At 38.4% G+C, this 18,709-nt stretch overlaps 3 protein-coding genes across 4 annotated transcripts; 2 read left to right on the top strand and 1 right to left on the bottom strand.

Annotated features, from left to right (window-relative positions):
• Positions 1–2,504: 2,504 nt before the first annotated feature.
• LOC133987631 (keratin, type II cytoskeletal 8-like) lies at positions 2,505–5,422 on the bottom strand. Its single transcript, XM_062427074.1, has 7 exons — positions 5,162–5,422; positions 4,780–4,988; positions 4,591–4,651; positions 4,198–4,293; positions 3,918–4,082; positions 3,544–3,669; positions 2,505–2,729 (listed from the first exon to the last, which is right to left on the bottom strand). Exons 1-7 carry the CDS (start codon positions 5,420–5,422, stop codon positions 2,505–2,507), a joined length of 1,143 nt encoding a protein of 380 aa, XP_062283058.1.
• Positions 5,423–7,133: 1,711 nt separating this feature from the next.
• LOC133988035 (deoxyribonuclease-1-like 2) lies at positions 7,134–10,792 on the top strand. Its single transcript, XM_062427560.1, has 9 exons — positions 7,134–7,294; positions 7,670–7,758; positions 7,841–7,927; positions 8,038–8,150; positions 8,499–8,611; positions 9,178–9,335; positions 9,479–9,575; positions 9,679–9,804; positions 10,667–10,792. The coding sequence occupies exons 1-9, from the start codon at positions 7,184–7,186 to the stop codon at positions 10,790–10,792; spliced, it is 1,020 nt and encodes a 339-aa protein (XP_062283544.1). The 5' UTR covers positions 7,134–7,183.
• A 1,049-nt stretch (positions 10,793–11,841) lies between these two features.
• abtb1 (ankyrin repeat and BTB (POZ) domain containing 1) lies at positions 11,842–18,412 on the top strand. 2 transcript variants are annotated; one of them, XM_062427746.1, is made up of 12 exons: positions 11,842–12,073; positions 12,979–13,012; positions 13,133–13,188; positions 13,352–13,496; positions 13,651–13,810; positions 13,917–13,962; positions 14,860–14,976; positions 15,140–15,252; positions 15,368–15,466; positions 15,586–15,753; positions 16,202–16,402; positions 17,267–18,412. In XM_062427746.1, exons 1-12 carry the CDS (start codon positions 11,983–11,985, stop codon positions 17,471–17,473), a joined length of 1,437 nt encoding a protein of 478 aa, XP_062283730.1. In that variant the 5' UTR covers positions 11,842–11,982; the 3' UTR covers positions 17,474–18,412. The 2 variants fall into 2 exon arrangements, with proteins under 2 accessions (XP_062283730.1, XP_062283731.1); XM_062427747.1 differs by having other exon boundaries at positions 11,851–12,073; positions 12,979–13,041.
• Positions 18,413–18,709: the final 297 nt, after the last annotated feature.

Raw genomic sequence — 18,709 nt, 5'->3', positions numbered from 1 at the left:
GATGGGCAACACGGACACTAACGAAACGGTCAGTTTGGGTACGTCTCAATAGCCTTTATAGCTGTAATATCCACTTAATTAAGGTAAAGGCAGCAAAAATCACACACGTCTGAATCCATGTGGTGTACATATTTTTTAAAGTAGTTAATACTTCTGTGAACAATATCCCAAAATGTAAACGTTTTAATTCATTTGTCTATGTAATTAGACAAAATAAAGAACCATAATTGTGCGTAGTAGGCTACTAACTAACAATTGTCTGGACCTGTATAAAACAACACTTGTACTTATGAACTGGTCTATTCTGGTCAGTGTGAGCTGTACTTTCTTTAAACAAACACTGGATGGCAGCAATGCAAATTATTCATTTTTCCCAGAGTCCAGATTGAGTCTGGTTTGCTCTAGTTTGCAGTAGTGCTTTGGAATAACATTACATAAAGTTTAATGTACGACCTAAAAGAGCATAGCAGCTTTTCAAGTAGCCTGGTTCATATTTAAAAAGACAAAAAACACAAACTCTAAGTAGGTAATTGTATAAAACAGTGACAAAAACACTACCTTCAAACACCCAGTCATTTGTGATTTTTCAAATTACAATTTTGGCTAGCAGCCTTTTAAACTTAAAATTTGACCCAGACTAGTATAATGGTGGGGTTGAACTCTCTGGCCTGAATGTCAAGCATCACATCTGGAGGAAACCAGGCACCTCTCATCACCTGGCTAATACCATCCCTACAGTGAAGCATGGTAGAGGCAGCATCATGCTGTGGGGATGTTTTTCAGTGGCAGGAACTGGGAGACTAGTCAGGATCGAGGGAAAGATGAACGGAGCAAAATGCAGAGAGATCCTTAATGAAAACCTGCTCCAGAGCACTCAGGACCAGGCACGGGTGAAGGTTTACCTTCCAACAAGACAATGACCCCAAGCACACAGCTAAGACAACGAAGGAGTGGCTTCCGGACAAGTCTGTGAATGTCCTTGAGTGGCACAGCCAGAGCCCAGACTTGAACCTGATTGAACATCTCTGGGAAGACCTGAAAATAGCTGTGCAGCAACGCTCCCCATCTAACCTGACAGAGCTTGAGAGGATCTGCAGAGAAGAATGGGATAAATACCCCAAATACAGGTGTGCCAAGCTTGTAGCTTCATACCCAAGAAGATTTGAGGCTGTAATCGCTGCCAAGGGTGCCTCAACAAAGTACTGTGTAAAGAGTGTGAATATTTATGTACATGTGATATTTCAGTTTTTAATTTTTAATACATTTGCTAAACTGTCTAAACCTTTTTCTTTGTCATTATAGGGTATTGTGTGTAGATGAGAATAAAAAGGAATCGAATCCATTTTAGAATAACAAAATGTGGGGGAAGTGAATGTGTGAATACTTTCTGGATGCACTGTACATTTTCAACAATCTGCATTATCTCCTTATTCAAAACTCTTATTTTGAATTAGAGTAACATACATTGTTCAGACCTAATATACAGACTGTAAAACAAACTTTTCTCAAAGTCAACTTTATTATCCCAAAGAGGAGATTCAGGTGGTCAAAGTGCAGATACAGGTATTAAAAACAAGTCATAACAAAAGTCTGCAACAGCGTCAGTGTCCTTGGCATTAATTACTGTAATGTTATTTTGTTTTCAGTTTCTACTTGGACTGCTGGCCTAATAGATTTGTAACTATAGCGACCCACCACCTGTAAACCGTATAAGTATCCTCAGAAAACTATTAATTAGATATATGGTTATGGTATTTTTCATGATCCCATAACATTTTTTTCCCCTGTCAGTTTTTTGTCACATGAGCAGCTGTTACTGATTTTGCGGCATGTTTTGATGGCAATGGAAAAAAGAGAATCGTGAAACTGAGTCTGATTTCTTTTAATAATTATTCAAGGAAAAAGGGACACATGATCATGCATCTGAGTACATTAACTTTAAACAGTAAATGTGCAAATAGTAATTAATGTGACACTCAGGACAAGGAGAAAAATTAACACAATACATATGTTTGGCTCATCAGTGCAGTTGGCTTATTGTAGGTTACAAAGAGATTAATGAAAAGCTGGAGCTGAAAGACCAGAGTGATCCAGTACTGCCGTGTCTTTTCTGCTTTAGCTGTATGATATGTTTTGGGTCTCCACTGTCTTGATGAGAATGGGGCCTGATTTTCGCTGCTCCTCGTTGAGAACCAGGTTGGCTGTAGGGAAGAAGACAGTGAAAAGATTACACACACAGAAACACATATAAAAAGGCTGTCACAGGGATTGTAATAATAATGGTGCCATTTACAGCTGTAAATACTTACTTTGCTTAAATTGGGTTGGCACTGTTACAATGTTGTAAACAGACTCCTGCCCAAGTCTGTGTGTGAGAAAGCAGGACATACAGTATGTAGTAGGAATGGCAAAGTAAAACATGTACGCTCCAATTAATTTAGGATTTTACCCATAAAAGTGTGAATTAGCCTTATTTAGCCAATATGTTATAAGAACTACACAACTCACCTTCCCTCCTCTCCTTCCAGCAGTTTCCTGTAGGTGGAGATCTCAATGTCCAGGGCTAGCTTCACATTCATGAGCTCCTGGTACTCTCTGAGCTGCCGAGCCATATCCTGCTTGGCCCTCTGCAGAGCCAGCTCCAGGTCCCTGATGCGAGCCTTGGCATCCTGCACAGCGTCATCTCCACGTTGCTCTGCTTCGGCTAACTGGCCCTCAAGGCTGGCACGCTGAAAAAAAGTGAAGTGATGGATGATGTAAGCGCACAGTAAGATTTGGGCAAGCAATCAACACTTTAAAATACAGGATCAGAGATTTATTATTGACTCTATCATTGTGAAGGTGTTATGTAATTTTGTAAACTTCTGGTAACACCCAAACCAAAACACTTGAACTTCCACAGGCTGTCGTTGACAGCCTTGTGAACAGCAATTAACTCTTTTCTTCTTGTTTGATCCTGCCTGAGGGGAAATACTAAACTTGAAAAATGTTGTATATGTCAAGCTGCAACAATTAATGGATTCATCTGTCAAATGAAACTGCAATTATTTTCATCATTAGTTATTTTTAAAGAAAAATGTCCAAATTCACTGATTCCAGGGTCTTCAGTGTGAATATTTTCTGATATCTTTATTCTTCTATAAGAGTAAACTGAATATATTTGGATTGTTGAAAAAGATATTCCACAATCCAAAGATATTTGGACATTTGAAAACGTCACCTTAGGCTCTTTAAAACTGTGGTAGACATTTTTCAACATATTCTTACATTTTATGGACTAAACAATTAATGAATTAGTTGAGAAAACAGATAGATTAATCAATAATGAAAATTACTGTTTGTTATAACCCTATGTATGTGTAAATATTATACAGTTTCTTTTTGTATTCTCTTTTACACCTGATTCTTTACTGATTTGAATCAGCAAATCAAACTGTTTCTATTGTGCTCAAAGCTCTAAGATGTTTATTTCACACATTATCTCAACTGACATTTAAATATGCAACGTTAAGACACTCATAAACTTTATAACCTTTCTCTCACCTGTGCTTTTACAGTCTCGATCTCATTCTGCAGACGCCTGATCATTCGGGTGAGCTCAGCTATTTCCCCCTTGGAGGTACGCAGCTCGCCACCATACTGGTTGGCCTCAGCAGCCATCTGGTCAAACTGGTGCCGGCAGAGATCAAACATGAAAAGAAACATGCGGAATCGGTGATTATCAGGTTTTACATGGGTGGTTTCTGTCAAAAAGACATTGTGAAGACATCACTCAGACATTCTGGTGGATTTATGCGCTTAAGTTAACTGTTAACCTTCTTTATACTTTTAGTTTTTAGGAGAAACTTGTTTTCATTCAAAACAGCTACATGTATGTATTCATATTACACCCAGTGTCATTTGTCGCAGTTTCTCACCTTCTTCTTGTACCAGCTTTCGGCTTCATCGCGGCTGCGTGCTGCAATCACCTCATACTGAGCCTTGACCTCAGACACTACGTGATCCATGTTCAGGGCACGAGAATTATCCATCTGCACCACCACAGAGGTGTCCTTCATGCTGTTCTGCAGCTCTTGGAGCTCCTTTTTTAAATAAAACAACACACACAGCAACAGTTAGAACAAGCTATACAATCTCACATATATTTCTTTGATATCTTTATATTTTTAAAAAAAGTGAGTGAAGAGTTGTACATACCATTTCATACAGGCCCCTGCGGAAGTTCAGCTCATCATTAATATCAGTCACCATGTCATCTAGATCCACCTTGGACATATAACCTGCATCCACATCCTGGGGAAAGTCAATAAAAAAATATCAAACATCTTCTCTCTGTGCTTTTTCCTCTAGCAGACACAGTTATGTTTTAGGGGAAGTTTACTTCCTTATAGCTGTACTAGTAAACGGACAATGAAAATTATTAGTGGAGAAATTGCTTGTAAATATATAGATGGAATAAAAGCTAACACAAGACCTTAATCTGGATTAATTTTGTGTTGTTTTTCTTTACTTTGAAGAACATACCATCTATCAGTATTAAACACACACACACACTTAGAAAACAAATTTCATCATGACAGCATACTGAACCTTTTTGAGCATGACAAACTCATTCTCTGCATCATTCCTCTTGTTGATCTCTTGCTCATATCTGAAACAGCCAAAAAACCATCCCATTAATCTTGATATCAGTATGTGCTTCATCAGATGTTGTATGTTGACTACATGAACTAGTTCACTTTCTATCACAAGGATTTTGTTACATTTTTGCAGTCTTACTTGGTCCTGTAGTCGTCAACATTTTTGTGCATGACATTGTTCTCCATGTCAAGCCTTTGTTTGTCATTGTGGATTAACTCTAGCTGTTTTTGCAGATTGCTGATGTACAACTTCATCATGGGCTCAACGTTAGAAGTAGCAGCAGTCTGTTCCTGCAGCAGCTTCCACTTGGTATCCAGCATTTTGTTCTGCTGCTCCAGGAATCTTACCTGGGAGACAACAAGGAAGTACCACACAAAACAGACAGAGAGAAGGTAAATTATTGACCTTTAAACATTATTTTAGGTCAATCATGTATCTAAACAAGATTATCAGCATATTGAAAATTATTTAAAACTTACGCTAAACATTCAGCAAAGGTTTTTGTGAAATGTGTTATTACCTTATCAATGAAAGAGACAAAGCGGTTGTTGAGAGTCTTGATCTGCTCTTTCTCTTGGGTGCGCACAGCTTGGATTTTGGGGTCGATGTCTATCTTCACAGGGGTGAGCAGGCTCTTGTTGATGGTCACTGGTGTGATCGAAACCTGGGAAGCCCCATAGCTGATCCTGGGGATGGAATAGGATCCCAAGGACATGCTGCTGAATCCCCCTGGAGACACATGCAGTCCTTTACGGCTGCTTCGATTGTTCCTCAGACTCATGGTAGTGCTGTGTGAAGATTTCACTGATGGAGACGATGGTGTGGTCAGGCGCAGTTGAGCTCTGTTGTGAATCTCTTATCTTTTGGGTGCTTCTTTATAGGCAAAACTGGGTGTGGCGCGATAATGAAGCTATGTTGCTCCTTAATGTGGGTAAACCAGTCTGACGCATGCCACCAGTTCTCCCACCTACCCCCTCAGTAAAGGTTGCATTGTTTCTGTAACGCTGGAATCCGGGCCTGCTCCTCTGTTTCAGGTGTGCTTAAGCAATACATTTTTTTGACCTGCTCAAAGTCTCAAAAATAAGAGTCAGGTCTATGATACAAGAATAAATCCAGAGCCAAAATCACTACTGATAATAAGTTAAAGCATGTGTCAGATCAGAATAATTATTTATTTTGGATTTCTGCCCAAATGAGATTTCAGTGTTGAGATTTGCTGCAGGAGCAATGAAGGAAACTGATTTTTTTTTTTAAAGCCACATACCACAGACAAGTCTGGAGTGATTAAACCTATCCTTCGTGACAAAATAGGGTCATAAAAGCTGCTTAATCTAAAGGACAATAACACACAGACTGCATAGATTATCTACAAAATCTATCATTCATTACATAGAGTACCAGCATGTTGGACACATCTTCCCATTCACTTGAGTAAGAAAGTGTTTCCAAACTTTTGACTGGTGCTGTATCATCTTTTTTCACTACACTTATTTATGTGATCTTGACCTTTTATAAGGCTGAAGACTCATTTCTCAAATATTGTTACACTCACTGTTCACTGTCATAAGTAATAAGACTCTCCCAAAGCCAGTTTATCTTACCTACAAAATCATTCCACAGACAAGAAAGTGTGGAGTGATTTAACCTATCCTTCATGACAAATTAAGGCTTAAAAGCTGCTTAATCTAGAGGATAATAATATACAGACTGTATAGATTACCTACAAAATGTGCCCAAACATGATGTGACAGCTCTCTCTCTCTCTGAACAGACTCTTTGTCCTCTACCTGAAGGAACCTGGTGGGCTCGGGGAGGTTCAGCTCACCTGGACTGACATGCTCCTATACTGCATATGCTGGTTAGCAGTCAGTCACTTGCCCTCTCTCCTCCACAATTAATACATTAAATATATTTTTAGTTACAACTCAGGTGTGGTTTTCCTGCCCTTGTCTAGCCTTAAGCTTTGGTAGAGTCTTATTACTTATGACATTGAACATCAGTGAAATGAGTCTTCAGCCTGAAAACAGTCAAGATCACGGAGAGAAAAATGTAGTGAAACAAGACGTCACAGACACGTCACCAGTCAAAAGTTTGGAAACACTCAAGTGAATGGGAAGGTGTGTCCAAACATGCTAGTACTCTATGTACTCTGAATGATAGATTTGCTTCAACTGTCAAAGAACCCTTGGTGAGAAATGGTTGTAAACAAAAAAACTGGTCTGTCCTCTCAATGTCACACAGTGTTGTTTTTCTTTTCAAAGTCTACCTGTCTGCCTTTTCAGACGTATGATCCAATCATCACCCTCCCTTAAAAGAAAACAGTTAAGGAGAAGTACATTTCCCATGCAGCCAGGTGTCTGTGTATACTGGTGGTTTGTGCGCTACTGACGCTGTGGCAACTACTGGACCTCACAAAATATTGACACATTATTGAAGGTAAGTAAAAAAAATATATAGCTCAGAGACTGTAAAACTGTGTTTTTAATGTGCATTTAAAGCAATATGAATGAATCATTGAATAATTTTAAATACATTATTTTAAATGTCTATATTTTCTCTTTTCTTGTCAGGCATGAAGATTGCTGCGTTCAATGTCCAGAGATTTGGGCTGACGAAAGTCTCAGATCCAGATGTTCTTTCAACTCTTGTTAAGGTAAACATGTCTCCTATGACAGTAAAGCATCAGATGGCTAATTTTTTTTACAACTTTCAGGTGTTTACTAGATAGCAGGGACTCGTGGGTTCAGTGAAGATATTACACAATTAAAATCAGTAGTCAATTAAGAGTTTAGTTTCAGAAATGCCTGATTCATGTCATTGATGTTATTTTCGGGAAACAGCCAAGGAGAGATAAGAAATAAGTGGCAGTGTGCAGTATGAAGTGTGAGAATGAAAATGATTCCTTATTCATTCCTTGTCACGAGTTCAGATAAATAAATGCCTGAATGACAAACATCTATGGCTAAAATGTGTCCTTTCTAAACTAAACATCACACTTCTACTTAATTGAGCTTTTTTTCTTTTATAGATCGTGTCTCGATATGACATCATTGTGATTCTGGAGGTGGTCGATGTGAGCGGCGATTCTGTCAAACTGCTCTTGAAAGAACTGAATAGGTGAGTTACTTGTTTTTCTTACGTCTCGATGAAGCAAAGTTTGTTGATGTATACCTGCTCCTTACTGTCCTTTGCCTTCCAGAGTCAACACAACCCATCACTACGCTCTGCAGCTCAGTGTCCGACTGGGAAGGACCAGATACAAGGAGCAGTTTCTGTTTCTCTACAGGTGCGGACAAATCATCAAACTCTTATATGTTTATAATCATTAATGTCACATGTGGAGAGTATTACCACCACACAGTTGCACTAAAAGCTGTTTTTTTGTCCCACTGGAAGGGATGATGTGGTCGACCTGATTGACAGCTATCAATATGAAGACAACCAGGTGAACGATATGGATGCTTTTGCAAGAGAGCCATACATTCTGCACTTCAAACCGCACAATACCGGTCAGTTTCTGCTTTTTATGGTGCAGAAAGCTACATGACACACACATTCGGAAATAGCTGGGAGTTACTTATATCAGTATGTTTGTTATGATTTGTGGTTGGTTGCTGTTGTTACTGTTACGACAGCTGCTTCTGTGGTATATCTTAGTAATGTCTAGCCTATATGTGGGCTGGTTTGTTTTTTTTAAGGTGAGGGCATCTGATTTAGAATGACAAAGGTAGCAGAGGACAGGTTTATCAAGATTAGTCTATCAGCTACCCCTTTGTGCATATGTTTCAGTCATGTTATTATTGGGCCTGTCATGTGACGTGAGCATTTGTAGTCTAACGGACAGTTTTGTGTTGTAGTGCTGAAGGATATTGTGCTGATCCCGGTGCATACCACACCACGGGACTCAGAGAAAGAGCTGGATGAGCTGTATGAAGTCTTCCTGGCAGTGAGAGACAAATGGAAAACTGATGTGAGTTGCATCGTCATGGTTCTCCCTGAAACAGTAAACTAATGATATAATAGTACATAATAAGAGCAAAGTTAAAACACAAATACTTCTATTTCATATATGCTTATATTTATCATAAACTCACAACTACTGTATGGCCTATAAATTGTCACTAAACACTTTTGATTGGATTTTTAAAATAATAATAATAATAACTTTTTTCTATAAGAAAAGTGCTTTAGCAAAGGACATGAGGGACAGTAAGAAAAAAAATACAGTAAGAAGTAAAAGCAGACAAATTATATTTAATAATGATAGAAAATACAGACGTAGCTGCGTGAATTTTAAACAGACATGCATTCCACGGTTTCTTACTTTGGTTACGAGTCTAGACTAACTAACTGTGATAAGGGATTTATCTGTTGATTTTAAGTGAACGCCCTTGTACATATGTGCTCAACAGATCAGAGATGTAGCTTGGAGATAATTAATTCAACACATTTTTTATGATCAATAGATAACTGAGGCTAAACTAAGGGATAGAGAGGATTAAGATTACTGAAATGTCTATTCCTAATTTTCTCTAGAACATAATGATCCTGGGTGACTTCAATGCAGACGGTAAATATCTCACAAGCGAAGAAATGACAGAGATCCGTATTCGCAGCAACAAGAATTTCCACTGGCTGATTGGTGATGACGTGGACACCACTGCAAATACAATGAATGAGCACACCTACGATAGGTATTGGTATAATAATTTACTTTATACATGCGGTTCCACGCAGGAATGTTGTCTTTTTTCTTTTTGAGAAGAAGAGCAATTAGAGCAATTAGAGGATAATTTCTGCAAAGAAGAAAATGTTCTTGTCATTCTATGTTATACAGGATTGTTGTGTATGGAGAAGACATGCTGGCAGCCATTGTACCAGGCTCAGCCAAACCATTTAACTTCCACAAAGAGTTTGACATGACAGAAAGAAAGGTGAGTTTATGGAGTAATTTGTGCCTCATGAGCAACACATTATGCACTTCTATGTTATGTTTTGAGGGCATGTTCCTGATTCAGTGTACGCACACTCCCACAGGCCCTGAGAGTGAGCGACCACTACCCTGTTGAGGTAGAACTGCGTAGCTCCCCTCCTTTCTGGACTGAACAGAGCTATAAAAGCTACGGCACTGTTAATCCTCTGAAAGCACCCGTGAAAAGAGCTGTCACAGGTAAATGCCTGGAATGTGGGAGTGTTTGTTGTAAATCAGTTTTATAGCTCAACTTAAAGGTTTTACGAATAGTCGCCTCATTTCTAAGAAAGCATGTGGCTCAAATGTGAAACTTTTCACTTTTGCGATTGAGTAATGCTACCTTTGTGGTGGTAATGACAGAATTTTGAATTATAGGATCAAAAGATGGGTTTGACATTTCACGGTTTTCCTATTGTCTACAAATCTTATTAACAGACCAAAACCATAAATGAATTGATCTTAACAAGTAAGCTATTTACTGATACAATATTTTATTCCTTTGTACAATACATTCCCATTGTTGTCCAAAAATGATTAAAGGCCACACCATTGCACACTGGGTGACATGTTGATGAACAACTGATCCCTACAGTGCACCACTGTGCTGCTGTAAATACTTTTTATGTACTGCTTTTTTTAAGGGTTAGGGTTTTTTAGATGTCTGTAGGAACAAATGTGTTTGAGACTGAGGGCCACAGACAGGATGTTGCCATCAGAAAGTATTGAAAGATGATTTTGGTCTTTGGATGGGATTTGTTGACAATAACATCAAACTAGAATATCACCCGCCATTAAGATAGATCTGTATCCTCAGATATTTTGGTTTCTCTACTGTACTTGACTTATTGTATAAAAGACATTTCGTAAATATGTATTCTGACTGCTAAGTACTGACACAAAATTTCATAACATACTTGATATCTGAATGATATCCGATGATCTGATGAAAAAGAAGTCTTTTGTTTTATTTATTTATATGAAAAGGATATGAAAGTTATTATATTTAATATCTGGAATCCCTAATAATATGTGTGTTTGTTTGCTTTTCTAGAGCCTGATAGTCTGCAGGTTGATGTGTTGAAACTCCAAAAGGAAAACCTCCTGCTGGAGCGAGAAAAACTCAAACTTCAGATCAGCTTGTTAAAACAAAAGCTTTTCATACTAACCCAACAAAAATAATGACAAGAAGATCGGACATCAAACATCAGTGGTTTCTTGTGTTGCTAAGCTGTTTCTTTTATTTTCATTTCATCACTTTTGCTTGATTTACAGTTTATATTGTAAAACTTGTACTTGCTGAAAAGTTATGTTGTTGTTTTTTTTTTTTTTTTTTAAATCAAATTGCTCACACAAAACTGAGGACAAAGTAGTATTATTCCCTCACCAGGTGTGCAAACAACCATTATTTTCATCATCTAGGTCAGACAATTATTTTCTTTATGATAATCGATTGTTTGTGCAGTGTATCAAATGTCAGAAAATACTGAAATGCTGGTCATTATTCCCTGAAGCTCAAGTTAAGTTAAAGACACTTAGGGGTAGAAATGCTGTTGGGTATTTGTGGTATCTCCAATGAGGACCTGTGTGGTCACGTTGATCATTTAAAAACTAAAAACTCCATGTGAATAATTTTTACACAAGCCTCTACTGTGTGCCTTGTCATTTTTTTTGGAGGGAGACTTGCACAATATATTTGATTGAGACCATAATCTACCCATGCAATGAGCCCTTAATAATATTGAAGAAACACAGTGCACCTCAAGTTTAACTCAAATTCCAATGATTTGTTTTGTCAAAAACCAAAAGATGTTGAGTTTCCTATTACAGAAAACTGTGAACATTATCAAATGTGTTGAAGTGTATGGCGCTAGTTTGACTCAGTTTTATTGTATATTTTGATTCACACAATACAACAAACAGTGTCATTAAATATGCTGACTAGTTGCGTTCAAGTGTTCCGTGAGAGCTCGGATTTTCAAAAGTTTCATAGCCATTAACGCGAACTGTTGCCCTTTGAAGTTACTTTTTCATGGTTTAGGAATGATAACAAATGTTACTTGATTTAAACAAGACTTAGGTGTCTAATATTCGTGTGGTGTATACAATAAAGCACGGGTTACTTTTTGTTGCCACTGGAGGAAAATAAACGCCTGTTACTTCAACTTACCGTACGACAAGTGAAGGGGACGCGCCGTAGTCACGTGATCGGTGAACCTCTTCGACCAAAACAAGGGTCCTACCATCAGCTTGTCAACAACTGTGCAAGAAGGTCTGATAGCTAAAAAAGAGCAACTTTCTCCGCGTCGACGGTGCAAACGGCAAAGCTTCACCGAGTTACCGCACACCTGTCCCGCAGACAGGCCGTCTCAATGCCTCACAGAGGACCGAAAACACCGAGGGGATCATGGATGTGTACGATTTGTTTAGCAGCTGCAGAAAGGGCGACATATGTAGAGTCAGGTAACCAGCAGCAGCTCAGCTAACGGGTTTTTTTTTTGAGGTGGGGGGCTTGGTTTTCGTTGTCTGTGTATTAAAAGCTCACATTTCTTTACACAGTTTGCAGCTCAGCTTCTTATCTTCACTTTCCCTCCTTCCCCGTCCTACCAAACACTAGCCATCATTTGTTTTAGCCTGCTGTGGACACTGCAGTCTTGTAGCTAAAAGCCCCAAAGCTCATTGCATCGTTTTGCAGGAGGTAAACACGGAGGTCAGGGCTGCTATCATTAGCTGTGATGACCCAAGTGGAAACTTTAGATAACGTTTGTAGGTCAGCTGCTCGAGTTCCAGATGCAACGTAGGTGAGACACTAGCTGCCAGTGTCAGTTTATTTTTAACAGATGTCAGGCACCCCCCGATCAGGCATAGGCTGACTTGTCCTTCTAATTATAAAGACATCAGTCAAGTCAACACCGAAACATGTGCACAGATTTAACTATTCAGCTAACCTAGTTTCAAACTGCAACACTAGATTTCTCCAGCACTGCAGCATAAAGAATATGTTTCAAAATTAAATTTCATTTGAAAGGGTTTCGATAGATGTATATTTCTGCAGTTATGAACACAAACATGCTCTTTGCACATAAATACTTTGCATCCACTGTGCAAATGAAAGCAGGAATCAATATATAACAATACAAGCTCAAAGGGGTCACCAATCTAAACCAAGTATTGCTTATGTGCTTTACTGCATGCATGAAGCTGTATGAACAATGCACGTTGCCCATTTTAACATGCAATTCAGAGGCTTGCAACCTTTCACCTCCTATGATTTACCACTGAAAATGTTAATACAGTCTGAGCCTCACTGAATGATAACTTTGAAGACTCTAGTAACCACTCATTGTGTTGCTCTCTCTCTCTTCAAGATACCTTGTTGAACAAAGAGACGTTGACCTCAATGTAAGAGATAAATGGGATAGCACCCCTTTGTAAGTATTTTTCAGGCAAGTCAGTCAAATTCTCTGGCTGACACAGGATTATTATTCTAACCCTTGAAATGTGGACCCTCCTGTCCTTTAGGTATTATGCTTGTCTCTGTGGTCATGAGGAGCTGGTCCAGTACCTGTTGGCTAGTGGTAAGACTGGGAGTTTTACTGGAGCATCGTTACCTTTTGTTTGTTACAAAGATAATAAAAGTCAAAACTGCTATACAGTGATGCCATGGTGAGCATGATATTTGCACTCTAATGTCTTTTAGTATAATCATTCTTTTTTTTTCCTCTGTTGCTTTGCCTTCAGGTGCCAAGTGTGAAGCCAACACGTTTGATGGCGAGCGTTGTGTGTACGGCTCGCTGAATGACTCAGTTCGACGCCTGCTCAAAGATTATAAGTGTGTCAGTGTCCGCGCCATGCAGCGGGATGATTTTAACTACTTTCTGCACATGTAAGTGTCAAGTTGCCTATTCTTATCATTCAAAACAGGAGACAGAATTGTTCATTCGTTAATTAGGTGTTTTTGTTAATTGCAAATGAAAAGTACAGTTTGTATGTTAACCTGCTGAACCACCTGTGTAAATCCATGTGTGTTTTTGCTTTAGGTTACTGGAGCAGGGTCAACACAACGACGTCAAGTTTCTCGTTCATGGGCAAACATTTTCAGCCCACCGCTGTGTTCTCAGTGCACACTCAGAGTACTTCACTGAAATGTTTGAGTCCAAGTGGAAAGGGAAGAACCTGATCACCCTCAAACACCCTTTGGTAGGTCAAAATATATTCCAGTTGTTTAATTGTTGGTGTCACGTCTAATATACAACGATACAGACGTATAATATATCCATATGGATAAAAGCTGTTTTGATTTTAGATCAACCCTGCAGCCTTTGGAGCCATCCTGCAATATATTTACACAGGTGAGTGTGTATCAGAGCATCTACTTTGGTCACAACTTTTAGAGTTGGCAGGAAAATTTAGTCCCTACTATAATTTTTTTTTTAATGTGTCAATAAAAAACTTTTAACACACAAGATTCATGAGATAAACAAATGACACAACTTGTCATCTTGTATCTGTATAAAACTGCAGTGTATTTTAATTGTTCTGATTTAATTGTGATTTGCAATGAAAAACACATGGAATTATGAATGATCCAAATAAATTATGTTTTATCATTTCATAATCATATAGTAAATATGTAGGATATTCTGGAAATGCATGATATGTTACTGAGCATCCAACTTGCTATATTTAAAAAAAAACCCACACACAATCAAGACATAGATGCCTCGGCCTGTGCTGGCTTCAGGCTGCAGCTGGTAGCACTCACTGGATTTACAGTTACCCTGTTGAGTTTTTGACAACAAGCAGTGTTTTTATGAGTGTTGTTTGTATGCATTTGTACGAGCACATGGGTGACAAAATGCACAGGTAATGCTAAAAAGCAGCTGCACCTGCAAAGGAAATGAAGACTTCAAGCTAGCAAACCTGGTTGTAAACATTGAACAATCTAAAATATTCAAAAATGAGGAAGGAAATGCATTCATCATATATGTCAAGTCTCAAGCATACACAGTGTTTTTGAATGCTTGCACGTCTGTTAAGCAAACTGGCTTTTACAGTGTATCTGAAATAGAAAAGTGTAAACAAAAAAAACAAATTGACCTTTTAAGAACTGTTCAGAGCATTATAAAACAACTGAATACACTCTTTTTTTCCCCATGACATACAAACAGTGGTGCTCATATTGGTCTGCCATTTACAAGTGACTATCATTTAACTATATTCATCCATTTTTCTCGTTGATGTTACAGGACGTATGGATATTGATGTAAGCCTTGTTGAGGAGTGCAGACGTCTTGCTAAACAGTGCAAAATGTCAGAACTCATAGAGGAGCTGGAGAATAAATGCAAACAAGTGTATGAATTTGGTAAGAGAGAACTTATGATGATTAAAAACAATATACCAAGACTAATTTTCTTCACTAGTTGATCTGTATTGTCTTTTTTTAACTGTAGTTTCTCAAAACTTTTTTGGAGCTTGGATTGACTTTTTTCCACTAAATGTTTCTTTTTTCTTTCTTCACACCGAAGTGTCCAACAAGCCGGGGATCTGTGTGAAAGTTCTCAGCCTGGACCCTCACAGCTGTCGACTGCAGGAGGAGATGGCTCAGTTAGCAGACTGCGCCCTGCCCACTGAACTAAGAGTGGGGACATTATACCAAAAAATATCATTTTAAATAACACATACTGTAGCTCCTGCTAGATCAGTTTCATTGAATATGTTGTTTCTTTGTGTGTCCTTCTGTTGATTCCCCTCAGGTTGGATTTGGAGAACTTCCCTTTAACAGAGTCGATCACTTACCTACTTATCCTGATGTCTGCTTCAGAGTCGATGGTTACGATTTCTTGTGTCATAAGGTATAAACTACAAGCTCACTACAAGCTCACTACAGGCCGCTACATCCTGGCCAGATCATGTAACTACAAGTTTTGTAGTTTTATTGTGTGTGTGTGTGTGTGTGTGTGTGTGTCTACAGGCGTTTTTCTGTGGGCGCAGTGATTACTTTAAAGCCTTACTGGAGGACCACTTCAGTGAGGGAGAGCAGCTACAGTCACAGCCCAGCACCCCAGTGATCACTCTGCACAACATCTCCCATGAAATCTTCATCAACCTCATGTATTACATCTACAGTGATGACACAGAGGTTTGAGCTCAATCTCTGCCTGATGTTTGTTAATATCAGTTTTTTCCTATCAACTATCAGGAATGCAACCTTGTTATTGTTGTATAAAAATGAGAAAAACATGTCAGTCTGCCAGCAGAGGATCACATTTATGATCCAATTTATGGCTGATAAATTAGTTACCTACAGCTAGGAAAGAGCCTGTAAAAAAGAAAAAAATGTATGTATAGGTCAGAGGTGTTTAAATATGATCAGCAGTTTAACTGTTGATTGTTTACCATTACACTAAAAATAAATTGATAATCATAATTACTTTGCTCTTTCTGCTGTATTCCAAAATGTATTGTATATTTACCCCTTTAAAATTGAAGACTTACAGAGCTGATAAAACCTTTAAACAACAAAACTAATGCTTCTTGAATGGTTATCATCATTATCTGACAACTGACTGGTTCTCCTTTATGTCTAGCTAACGATGGAGAACGTGTTTGACGTCCTGTGCGTGGCTGACATGTACCTGCTGCCGGGGCTGAAGCGTCTGTGTGGGAAGACGCTCGCTAAGGCTATATGTGAGGACAACGTTCTGCACATGTGGAAGACAGCCAAGCTTTTCCGTCTCTCTCGGCTGGAAGATCAATGCACAGAGTTCATGGCCAAGATCATCGAGCGGGTGAGTATGACTGTGTGTTGACATTGGAGGGCGGCTTTTATTTTGGCTGAAAAGCAGGAAACTTGCCTGTCTGGCAACTCAGTGACTGAAGTGCACACAGAACATCAAGTAGTTGCTCTGTTTACTATGTATAACAATTAGATTATGTTTAGACCATAGGTGGGGGCAGTGAAGTGGGTGAGTCATGAAGTTAACTCCTTTGTTGCAGAAGTTGTTGGACAATTTAGAAAATAGAGCAAATTTCACAGTGTTAAATGGGAAGACATTCTTGTCTGCTCACCAAATATGAAGCAAGCACCATCAGGTGGTTAGCTTAGTATAACATAAAGCATGGAGGCAGGGGGAAAATTACTGCAACTAGCAAAAAATGGTTCCAGCATGTAAACATCACACATTTTTGAACAATACGTGAACTAGTACTTAATTGTGTATAACTCTTAAAAGAAATACCATATATGCAATAGCAATGAAAATAATACAAGTATATTCATATTTAAATGATATGGTTTACTTAGTTAAGTAGAAGATTTACAAACTGGAATTTCAAAGTGATTTATAAAAAGTAGCAATGAAGAGCTAAAAACAAACACTAAAAGTAAATATGTAAAAACAATCATTGAGTAAATGTTTTACTGTAAGTATTGGTTCATATATTATCTGTATTATGCAAAAAATCACAGGTAATAATACAAATTATAATAATGATATAAGGCCAATAATCGTTTTTGATTTGACTCGAAAAAAGATCCCATTTTTTTCCACAGCATAACAGCTGTGAGAGGAAGTCGATGTGTTCTTGATGTTCTGGTATGCCACACTCAGTTCCTCAGAAGAAATTCACACCTGTCTGCATGTCTGTCACAGATGGTGGAGCAGCCCGAGTTTGCGGAGATCATCAAAGAAGACGCCTCGTCACTGGAGGACAGACACGAGACTGACTCTGTCCCCCTGGTGGACGACATCCGCTACCACATTGCAAGCAACGTCCAGACTTACAGCGCCATCGAGGAGGCCAATCAGAAGCTGGCTGCCTTGGAGGAGCTGCTGTCAAGCATTAATATTGACTGCTGAGGGCTCGGAGGATTGTGGAGTTTGAGGACTAGTGAGAAGAAGAAAAAAGTAAGTAAGAGGTGAAAAAGAAAAAAAAGATATATGCTTCTGTATGTTTGAAGGTTTATTTTATTTACAGTATATTGTACAGAATATATATTTTGAGAAGGAGTTGGTTCTGAGTTTGCAGGGCATATTCAGAGACATCTGTTTATGTTGGCTGTTTTAAAGTGTCTTTGTGTGACAGACTGAACCTCTAAACAAGATCTTGGGTATCAAACGACACGTGAATCAGTCGTAAAGTTTCTGCAAGATGGTGCAGATGATTAAGGAAATTGTTGATTATATATTTTCAACAGACTATGTTTGTATCACGCATGCATGGATTTATTTTCTCATTATTTGTAGCTACTAGAATGTGGACTAGCTACCTATTGAGCTCTTTTAAGATGTGGTTTGGCCACAGATTGTTATGGGCATCAGCCCTCATATCGAGCTCCATGAATTTTTTATTTTTTATGCTAAATGAAAGGCAAATGAGCCTTTGTTATGTACTGACTTGCACTGGATAACTAAAAATGTTTTTAACTGATAACTCTTCATTGAGGCCCCATGGAATATCATTTTACAATGAATTGCCTGCAGCTTTGATTGGATTGGATTCAGCGGCTGTAGTTTACCATACTGTTAGACCTGTGACATTCCTCCAGCGTGATCACTTGCACTTTGTTTAATCCTAAAATTATTAATCTGTTTCCTGCTGCACTTTATGACAGCAAAACTCTTATGACCCATGTCTGCACAAGAAAATGAAGCTGTTACTAAACTATTGGCATGTTAAATCCTCCATCAACACAGGAAAATATGGTGATGTCATCTTTTTCTCACCCTGCTGCTGTTATGGAAAATGGATAAATAACTGCTTTTGGTTTTTTGTCATTAAACACATAATAACACAAGCAGGAGTAGTCTTGTCTTCATTTAACATATCTAATGAATATCTGACAATGTCTTACAGCTGTGGGACATTTTTCAGATTTTAAGCAGGATATTCAGCATTTATTCTGAGTGGAATAAAAAACAAAAACAAACAACAAAAAACAATTGAAAGTTTTCCCCTTTCATTTGTTTTCATCATTCTATGAAAAATATTACAGTCACTAGTTTAGGAAGGCACCCAAAGATGGCGCCATTTCTCATCTTATTGTCGCTGTCATAGGATGCTGTTTCTTAGATATACATTGTTAGACACAAATA

The sequence above is a fragment of the Scomber scombrus genome, chromosome 10, assembly GCF_963691925.1.
Source record: "Scomber scombrus chromosome 10, fScoSco1.1, whole genome shotgun sequence".
Taxonomy (NCBI): domain Eukaryota; kingdom Metazoa; phylum Chordata; class Actinopteri; order Scombriformes; family Scombridae; genus Scomber; species Scomber scombrus.
Note: the sequence above shows the minus strand (reverse complement) of the source record. Positions and strands in the feature narration are given on the sequence as shown.

What these genes read in the sequence shown, in the direction of transcription:
- LOC133987631 (XM_062427074.1), bottom strand. Translation starts at nt 5,422, where the DNA reads ATGAGTCTGAGGAACAATCGAAGCAGCCGTAAAGGACTGCATGTGTCT. An exon ending in TTGTCTCTTTCATTGATAAG is followed by an intron (nt 4,989 to 5,161) that starts GTAATAACACAT and finishes GTTGTCTCCCAG; the next exon opens with GTAAGATTCCTGGAGCAGCA. An exon ending in AGTTTGTCATGCTCAAAAAG is followed by an intron (nt 4,294 to 4,590) that starts GTTCAGTATGCT and finishes GACTTTCCCCAG; the next exon opens with GATGTGGATGCAGGTTATAT.
- LOC133988035 (XM_062427560.1), top strand. Translation starts at nt 7,184, where the DNA reads ATGTCTATATTTTCTCTTTTCTTGTCAGGCATGAAGATTGCTGCGTTC. An exon ending in CTTCAAACCGCACAATACCG is followed by an intron (nt 8,151 to 8,498) that starts GTCAGTTTCTGC and finishes TTTGTGTTGTAG; the next exon opens with TGCTGAAGGATATTGTGCTG. An exon ending in TTGACATGACAGAAAGAAAG is followed by an intron (nt 9,576 to 9,678) that starts GTGAGTTTATGG and finishes ACACTCCCACAG; the next exon opens with GCCCTGAGAGTGAGCGACCA.
- abtb1 (XM_062427746.1), top strand. Translation starts at nt 11,983, where the DNA reads ATGCCTCACAGAGGACCGAAAACACCGAGGGGATCATGGATGTGTACG. An exon ending in CCAGTACCTGTTGGCTAGTG is followed by an intron (nt 13,189 to 13,351) that starts GTAAGACTGGGA and finishes CTTTGCCTTCAG; the next exon opens with GTGCCAAGTGTGAAGCCAAC. An exon ending in TCACCCTCAAACACCCTTTG is followed by an intron (nt 13,811 to 13,916) that starts GTAGGTCAAAAT and finishes TTTTGATTTTAG; the next exon opens with ATCAACCCTGCAGCCTTTGG.